Below are 9,953 nucleotides of genomic sequence, written 5' to 3'. Positions count from 1 at the left end.
TTTTATATCCAGAGAATGAACTGTTGCAGAAAGATGCCAAAAACCTACACTTCATCAAGAAGATCAAGAATGAACTTTGGATGTGATTGATTGGACTGAACTTTTGATTGAACATTTATTGTAACATTTATGCCAAAAGGGACTGCCCCTAATTTGGCTTTCTGTCAATGCGCCTAGCAAACATTGGTTTTGCTTTCTTTTCTTTTCTATTTCCTCTCTCACTATTCTAATTTCTCTTAGAAAATTGAATATTGTGTATATCTTTAGTTAGAAGTGAATTTAGAACTACAAAATGATTATGTTAAATGATCAATGGGGAGACTAGTCTCCCAATGATCATCAGGGGGGATTGTAAACCTCAAATTTCCTTAGACTTATAATTGTTGAAAATTTCACCATTGGGATATTTCATACTTGGAAAATTTCTTACTGATAGTCTATTGGAATGGGAACCCCATTGGCATGGGAGGTTCTTTCTCTTCCCTTCTTAAGATTACTTTAGGACAGAGACCCTTTGCTGAACAATGGAAAGGACTTTGATCTATGCTTAAGCATAGAACAGGAATTTCTTTGAGTCTTGATTGATTTTAGAATTGATACAATGGAGATACTTGGAATAAATCTCCACCCTATTCAGTCCTAATAGGATTGAGTAAGGGCTGCAGCCTAGATCAAAATTTAATTATTCCAATCTCTACCATACTCAAGTTAACAGGATTTAGAAAGGGCTGTAACAAAAGAGTATAGATTTAATCATTTGAAAATATGACCTTCAACAGACATGTGCAAAAGCCAGAAACCTCTGGGCGGTCCTGGGTTAAGCGAGAGCCTCCATTGACAGGGAAATTGATGAAGAGTGATTGGTAGATGTGAGGACTGAGGGGAGGCAACTTGGATGGTGTCCTTAAAGATAGGAGGGTCTGGAGACTAGAGGGAAAGGAGGATTGAGTTTTTGGTCGGTGTGGTTCCTGGGCTCTGAGGAAGCTTGCTCTGAAGGAAGCTGAAGGTGGGGGCCTCTGAGACTGTTTCTCCATTTTGGACACGTGAGTAATAGGGACTGATCTCTTTTCTTTGCCCCAGCTATCTAAGGGCTTGGGCCTTTTGGCCCAGCCTAAACAGAAGGGGTATTTAAGCCCTATTCCCTTCTCTCCCCTTTCTCTCTCTATATATATCTCTAATTCCTTTCTTGCTCCTATTGTAATTAAACTCCAAAAAAGGCTGACGGCTGACTTGAGTTTTTCATTTAGGAATTACATAGCTGATTCCTTGGCGACCTTAAATTAATATATATCAGTCTTTTAAAGTGATTCCCTTGTAACACTGCCCAGAAAAATCCAGTTTCTAAAGTACAGTAACACCTCGGTTTTCATCAACATCGGTTATCATCAGTTTCAGTTTTCGTTGATTTTTTTCTGTGAAAAATTTGTCTCTATTTTCCTCAGTTGCCTCGGATTTTGACATGCCCACTTGACCTTGATGCAAATTTTGAGAAAACAAAGGGTGACCCACTTGTTCTCCTGCTCAGTGTGAGCAACACATGTATTGAAAAGCAAATAAATCCATTTATCCATACAGATAGCAAATGAAAATCAAATAAAGCATACAGAGGAGAATATGTATACCTAATAATATATAAAATGAATGAGCTCTCTCATTCGGAATGAGATATCTCATCTCAGTCAAGTAGAAATTCTCCCATGGTATCCCAGCTGAGAAGAGGGGCATAATCAAGGTAACAACTCCTCTACAGGTCAGCTTCTTTCCAAAGTCTTTTCAGATAGTGCCTTGATACTTAAGGTCCTTATAGAGTTGGATTCCCCTTCCAAACAATAACCTCTCTCTCCCTTTCTCACTGCCTTCCATAAACTAAGAAGTCTTCAGAAAGGTAAAACTTATGTTAAATGTTCATTTATTCTTTACATTAGTCTTTTATATTCATTTTATATTAATTTCTTATTGTTTTTAGTATTAAGCACTATTTATTCTCTATAAAATGTGTTCTTAGGATGTATTTTGGACTGTCTAGGATGAATTAATTGTATTTACATCGATTCATGTGGAAATAATTGCCTTAGTTTTTGCTGGTTTCGGATTTCACCACTTATTTTCAGATGGATTATTGAGGAAAACTGAAGTATCACTGTATCTATATTCTGAGAGGGTTGGACTTGATGATAGCAAAGGTCCTTTACAGTCTTATCAGAAGACCTCAGCCCTGATATTTAATATTTTATTGTTGTTGAGTCATTTCAGTCAAGTGTCCAACTCTTTGTGACCCCATTTGGGGTTTTCTTGACAAAGATATTAGGCTGGTTTGCCATTTCCTTCTCCAGCTCATTTTACAGATGAGGAAACTAAGGTAAAAGGGATAAGTGACTTAGCCAGGGTCACACAGCTATTAAGTTTCTAGGGCCAGATTTGAATTCATGAAAATCGAGTGTTCCTGATTCCAATTCCAGTGCTTTGTCCACATTATCACCTACTGGCCCCAATAACAGTATTTACATACTGCTTTAAGGTTTGTACTTTACAAATCCTCACAACAACCCTATAAAGTTGGTGCTCTTACATCCCTGTTTTATAGATAAGGAAACAGACAAACAAAGATGGATTGCTCTGGGTCACAGAGTTAGCTAGCTAAAGCCTGAACTTAAGCTTAAACTCATATCTTCCTGCCTTCGGGTCAGCACTTTAACCATTGCACCACCTAGCTGTCTTACTAACTAAATTGGGTGTTCCTGGTTCATAGCTAAGTTTTAGTTTCATTAACTGTAAAGTAGAGAAAAGGATTGTTATCCAGAAAATAATCAAAGCCGTATATGTTATTGTTTTTATCATTATCATTATAATATTGTCAATGCTAACATTCAGCATTTCTATAAGTCTCCCATCCAGTGACAAATTTCCTTCCCTTCTCTGAGAGAGGACATGAAAGGGAGGTATTCAATCCATTTTATCCAGTTCTAGCCACTTTGTGCTTCTTCTATAAAGTGATCTAAGAAGGATGGAAAACCCAAGAAAGAAAGACAGCAAAATCCAAACAAAATGCAAACTTGACTCTACCTTAAAAAATCTCTATAGTGATTATAAGACAAAAATATAGCCACGCGCTCTAATTGCAACATTCAAGCTCTTTCCCAGCCACCCCAGCACAGTTTATAGGCAGCTTAATTAAACACTAACCCAGTTCTCTGTCAGGATCCCCTGGAGGGACCCACTTACAATTTTCTCCTAGCATGACATGTGAAAGCCCAAAGCCTGCAGATTTTGTCCTTATGATAAAGAAGGCAGCCAGAATGTACAGTGAGCTCTCTGTATGTTCTGTAAGTCTCCTAAAGGGGTGGAGATCACGAGGTTCTGACTGGATAGAATTCTGACTGACCTCTGAGTCACAGGTTAGAATTCATGTGAGACTCTTTCCAGCTATTGCCTTAAACTTGATCCCCATATCAGCTAAGCCCTTCCTCAATGCCTTTCATCTAAGCCAGCCAGTGCCAAAAAATCTAGCACCAATGAAACAAAATAAGTATCATAAGATGTTAACGCTGAAAAGGACCTCAAAGACTATTGAGTCTGAGTCTTAGTTACAGATTTGCCCAAGATCACACTGTGGAAGTAGCCAAACTGAACCCAGAATTCTGGACTCTTGGACCTGAGTTTAATGGTCTTCCTATGAGATAACCTCAATTACTAGTTCTTTTTATTAGTGAAGAGTTGGCAAGACTGTATTTGGGGATTTCCTGATATGCCAGTGGCACAGCCCATCTAGAGATAGATCTATTAGACTAACCTGTTGCTCTCATAGTCAGCCTGGTGGATTGGATAGAAGGCAAGCCAGGGAGTCACATAGAAACTGAATAATAATAGCAAATATTTCCACAGTACTTACTATGTACTAGTTAATGTGTCAAGTATTTTACAGTTATTATCTAATGTGATCCTCACACCTGGGAGTTAAGAGCAATTACCATCCCTATTTTAGGGCAAGAAATGGAGGCAGAGGTTAAAATGATTTCCCCACAGTCACACAACTATTATCTGAAGTCAAAATTTAAACTCAGGTCTTCCTAACTCCAGGCCCAGTGCTATACCCACTGAACCACTCAGCTTATATCTATTGGCCATGTGATTATGGTGGGTCATTTAACCTAACTCTTGAATGCTCTTAAGGTACAGATGATTTGTCAATCTTCATGAGTTGATGGATTTTACTCATTGGTAGATCCTAATGACATAGGCAGCTGGTAGCAAGTAGCTAGAGCATCGAATCTAGACTTAAGGAGTTCTGAGTTCAAATTCAGCCTTAGGCACTTGCTATGTGACTGGCCAAGTAATTTAATCTTATTTGCCTCTTTTTGCTTCAGTTTCCTGACTGTTAAGTGGAAATTATAGCATCTATCTCCCAGAGTGTGAGGATCAATGAGATATTAGGAGGCAGTGAGATTGCTCAGTGGATAGAGCTTGGAGTCTGGAGTCAGCAAGACCTGAGTTCAAATTTGGTCTTAGGCATCAATCATATGTGACACTGGGCAAGTCATTTCACCTCTGTTTGCCTTAATCCACTAGAGAAGGAAATGGCAAACAACTCTGGTATTTCTGCAAGAAAATCCCATGAAAAGTATTGGTATGCTATGGTTCATCAGGTCAGAAAGGGTCAGACAAATGACTAAACAATGTTTCAATACCAATGAAATCACAGACTTCCCTGCTACCTATTCTCCCTCTCACCAAAAATTAAGATCCTGTTCCCGGGTGGCATGGAAAGCACCATCACATTGTGCCCAGGGTGGGAATATTTACCTGTTATTTTCTGAATTTCAGCTTTTTTCTTCCAGTTTAAAGCAGCCATGATTTTATTTGCAAATATCATGCTTTGGGGGCAGCTGGGTAGCTCAGTGGATTCAGAGTCAGGCCTAGAAGATGGAAGATCCTAGGTTCAAATCTGGCCTCAGACACTTCCCAGCTGTGTGATCCTGGGCAAATCAGTTAACCCTCATTGCCTAGCCCTTACCACTCTTCTGCCTTGGAACCAATAAGGTAAGGGTTTTTAAAAATCATGCTTTGTTTTAAAATAACATCAACCATATCATTAGATTTTTCAGTGAAAAGTATTTACTTTGGAATACCTTACCCTTGGATCATTTAGTAAAGAACAAGTAACACTGGTGGACTCTTTGCAAATCTAAGCATGTAGGTGTAGATGTCTAGTCATGTCACTTCCTTATTTTAAAATTATTCAATGACTCCCTATTACATTTAGAGAAAATTCTTCACAATCTGTCTCCAGCCTTTCTCAGTGTTGCAAATTATAGTACTCCGTCCCCCCAAATAGCCTATTCATCTTTCCCCTAACTTGGCACTTTATCTTGCAACCCAAGGCTTTTACATAAGCTGCTCCATAACTAGGATGCATCCCCTCCTCACTTCCCCCTTTTAGAATCTCTTTTTTCCTTCAAAAATCAATTCATAAGTCATTTCCTGAAGAAGCCTGTCTGAATTACCTTGTTAACATTCTCCCCATTTTTTCAAATTATCATATAGCTAGTTTGTTTCATCCCTCATGATGAATAAAAGTTCCTTGCAGGCAAGCACTGCTTTTTTTTTTTTAATGTTTGTTACCTTAAAATGCCTAGTTAACTCCCTCTCTACCTGTCTTCCCCCTGTAACTTTGTATCTCCCAGCACCTAACAGTGTTTTACACACAGTAATTGCTTAGCAAATGTTGAATGTTGATTTTATTGAACATATGGCTAGCACTGGGAGGAAAAAAATAAGATGGGCATCTTCTTTTTCTGGTTCTACATTGGCTTTTTTTTCACAACTTTCCATAGCAATGTGCATTCATTCATTAAATATTTATTAAATACCTATAAGCACAACACTTGTATTAAACATTTTGATACATGATTTCTGCTCTTCTTGTAGAGAGGATACATGAAAGGTTAAAGAGCAATAAGAGCAATAATAAATAGCAATGGATCTGATCCAGGACCAAATAAAGGATACTGACAAGTGGCATAAATTTAGATAAGGAATTAATCGGTTTAGACTGAAATAGTCAAGGGTAAAGGCTTCATGAAAGACGTGGGGACTTGTGCTAGCATTGAAGGAAGGGTAGTAAATAGATAACTGGAGGATAATGACTGAATCTGTGATTTATTTGGTACAGGGATCTCCCACATCAGAAAAAAACAAAAAAACCTCTACCAAAACAAGGCAAGAATTGTTTTTTGCAACAGAACTTAAATTCCTAGATCACTGTGGGGTTGTTACACAGCCTGAATGTCAGTCATTACTTGAACCCATGTCTTCAAGGCTAATTTTCCATCCAATTTCCCTAAACTAGCTCTCTAAGCACTATACCAGCTAATCCAGGGAGTGAGAAGACTGTGTGTCAAGGTAACAAGACAGATAAATGAGTCTGATGCATTTAGGAACAGTCAACCACTCTCGCTAGCACAGAGGGAATTCATAGGGTCAGATGGACTCAACCATATCCATCAGGATGCAAATTATTTTAGTTTGAGAAAAAAGCACTGTGCCCTGTAATGTAAAATAACCTGGCATAATAAAGCTCCTTTAAGGGAGAAATTCTACTAGTACTCTCTCTACCACCTTAGGCTTAGCCTCTTAACTGCCTATTATCACTTCCCTCAGTGTCTGGTACATAATAAACAATTAATAAAAACTTATCAATTTGTAGTCACCCTTTGAAGAGATCTAATCATGAATTCAACGTTGATTAAGGATTTACCATGTATAAGGTTATGTGCTTGGCCCTGGAGGGGGAGTGGGGATAGAAGAGGTGGGCAGTACAAAGGGGGTATCAAATATAGCAGCTGCTGGTCTCATGAATCTTATCTTTAAAATTTTATGATCTAATCCTCCATTTTTAAGTCTACCCCTTTCTAGAAATAGAAATTTCACTCTAGAAGGGAGAAGGGGGGGGGGAGAGAGAGAGAGAGAGAGAGAGAGAGAGAAAGAGAGAGAGAGAGAGAGAGAGAGAGAGAGAGAGAGAGAGAGAGAGAGAGAGAGAGAGAGAGAGAAAGTCCAATGACAAGATGATCTTGGTTTCCTGTGAATCTAGAGCTGGAGTCCCTTACAAGATGGAAGGTCCTTTGAAATACAGGTCACAGTTAGGTTTAAGACAAGAACTTCATGAGGGAAAACATTGTGTCTGATTCATGGAATCTTTCAGGCTTTTTTTTGGGGGGGGGGACAGTGGTGTGTGGGATGGAAGGATAAGCTAGGCGTTTTCAAAGGGAAAGTTTTGCAAGGGCTTCTTTTACTTGCTTATTTTCTTAGAGCCCTTTATAGCTCTTGATCCCAGATTTCAGCAGGCTTCATGCTCACAACTTCAAATATTTCTGGGAAGAGTTGGAAAAAGAAAAAAATTGCAGAATTCCTGCTTGGAGAGTATCAAGGATCACACCTCAGCTTGTTTTGTTAAGCTATCCAGTGGCTCCCCTCTGTGGGATCTAGAAGCTAAGCACAGGGAACATGAGAATTGAGAGCACTCTCTTGGCTAAGGATAACAATCTCATTTTCTTTTTAAAATTTTCGAAGTGGAGCATCCAGATGCCAGACTATTGGGCTGACAGTCCCACTTTTCAAACCAACACCTGCTACTAGCTCCAAATGAAGGGGAAATTTTGATATTTGATGAAATACTGCTTAACTAGTGATGCAATAATTGTTGATTATAACCTTCATGTGGTTGTAGTTATGTATGATGTAAGGAGGCATGATTTCCTACATACACACAAATCTCAATGACTTTAAATGGATGTATTATTAGGGTCTGAATTATCTCAGATAAATTCAATCTTTGGGGCAAAGTGAGGACCCCACATCAATCTCTCTTCTCCTTGGAACTTCCCTGCTTTGTCAATGTAATTTCATTGGAAGAATAAATTGAAAATAAGGAATAAGGTGTCCTCCCTTTGGGCTAAACCTGTGCTTACATCTATTTTGCCTTTCATCTGACCAAATATTTTTATCATTTATATAAAACTGAAAAAGAACATCTCATTTGAGCTATGTTTTTATCACCCAATCTTCTCTCTGGGCTCCTGCACATTACAGTTTTATTCTTGTCCTCAATCTTTATGGGGCCATCTCACCCAGTTTATTTCTCTTAGCTTGAAATACCAAGCTGACGTAGGTCTCTGGCAGGAAGCTCCCAATGTCAGCACACCTGAACACTTTTTGTTTTCCTGGCTTGATCCAATTAAATCAAACTTCACTCTGAAGGCTTCCTTGTGAAGTGACAGGTTTAATAGCCTTGTGGACAAATATTGGAGTTACCGTTACACTTGAGTTACGGTCTGTTTAAAATCGAAATCGGCTGCATCTCACTACTCCCAGATCCTAAGAGAGGAGAAACTGAAGAGTATCACAGGCAATTGCCTGAGTCCCCAAGGAAGGCCTAAGGCCTTGAGTAGGAGGAAAGGATGGAAACAGAAAATAGCAAAATGAATACACTTCTAACCATTCAAGCAGAAAATGGCCACTGTTCTGCAAAGCCTGGACTTGAGAGAGCAATTTTAAAACAAGGCCATCCAACATTGGATCTTTGAGAGATCAATGGCTTATACTTCTTCCATGCAACACTGGAGGCTAAAGGGATTTGGTGATCTTTGAGAAAAGTCTTTAGGCTGAGTGTAGTTTGGGGTAATTTAATCCAAGTTAGTACCACACTATCATGTGGTCATTCATAGATCTGATTTGTTGCCATTTAATCCTAGTGGCTGTGGGACCCACACCATTACTGCTCAGTAAATGTGGAGCAATTGTGTCTTCTATTAATGATTCCCCTTCAAAATTCTCCAGCTGCTCCAAGAGCCAGACTCTTCTAAGATTGCTTCAGGGAACAGTCAAAATATTATGTTATCTAGTAGGGACAATGCATCAAATGAATTGGTGAATGGTACTGATCTGGCCTACTAAGCTTTCATGGCAGCTTCCTACCCAAGGTCTCTCTCCACAGAGGTTTTGTTTGGAAGACCATATCAGAAAATAGTCTTTGTGAATTAGGAATCAAAAGGCACAGTGACAGGAGTTGGGGGAAGACAACAGAAGCTTAGTCACAACTTTGCTATTTTTTTATTCATTGATCATAAATATATCTTCATGAGCATTACAGTTATCACGAAAAACATGCTAGCACCTGGAACCTGGAACCGGATCCTGTCAAAGAACAGTGATTGTTTCATGGTGACCGGCCAGCACACAGGGGCTTCCTGAAGGCAACCCTGACCATGTGTTTGGTTTTGAGGCACCTAAACTCATTGGTGCAGCAGTTTTACTCTTGGCTTATTCTTGACAATTTCTTTTTAAAAAGAAAAGAAAAAAAAACCAAAGTATTTTTTCCAAGTGGCTATCAAAGAAGATTTTTCAGTTCTTCTTGGAATAGGAGAAAACAGGGCAAAGGGAGGAAAGAGGAAGTTGAAAGGTGTCAGGAACGTGCCATATTTACTTCATTCCCAAACGCAAATTAAAAAAAAAATCAAGTGGCGTTAGTGCCGTATGGAAATTGGGTTTGTTTCTCTGATGAGCCACTCCAGGGCCTCCTGCCGCCCCTGCTTCTGCAGCTCCTTCCCAATCACTTCCCTGCAGGTTTTGTGATAATTGTTGAGCCAGTCACACTGCAAAAAAAAAGGGGGGAGGGGGAGAAGAAACATAAAAGCTTATTCATTCCTATGTTCAATGAATATACAGCTAAACACTTACTACGGGCAAAGGCTCTGAGCTGGGAATCATGGGCACAGGAGTCAGAAGAGAGTCTCTAAGGAAAGATAAATCCATCACAAAAGGAAGGAACTAAAAGTAGCAAAGTAGAAAAGGTGATGAATTCAAGCAATTGAGGAGAGAGCACACTGGTCAAGGTCAGTAATTTGGGAGTAAAACAGTCTTTCTCCCCCCTGTGGCACCTGCCTTCAATGAGCATATAA

The 9,953-nt window shown here is 39.2% G+C and overlaps 1 protein-coding gene across 4 annotated transcripts in view; it reads right to left on the bottom strand.

Annotated features, from left to right (window-relative positions):
* Positions 1-9,082: 9,082 nt before the first annotated feature.
* The window catches only part of XPNPEP1 (X-prolyl aminopeptidase 1), a 69,341-nt gene continuing 68,470 nt past the window's right edge, over positions 9,083-9,953 (bottom strand). For all 4 annotated transcript variants that reach the window (XM_007479037.3, XM_007479038.3, XM_001378207.5 and 1 more), the window contains one exon: positions 9,083-9,647. In XM_007479037.3, the coding sequence (XP_007479099.1) occupies positions 9,519-9,647 (129 nt within the window). In that variant the 3' untranslated portion in view covers positions 9,083-9,518. The remainder of the gene's footprint in view (positions 9,648-9,953) is intronic.

The sequence above is a fragment of the Monodelphis domestica genome, chromosome 1 (genome assembly GCF_027887165.1).
Source record: "Monodelphis domestica isolate mMonDom1 chromosome 1, mMonDom1.pri, whole genome shotgun sequence".
Lineage (NCBI taxonomy): Eukaryota > Metazoa > Chordata > Mammalia > Didelphimorphia > Didelphidae > Monodelphis > Monodelphis domestica.
This window is presented reverse-complemented; position numbering and strand designations above follow the sequence as displayed.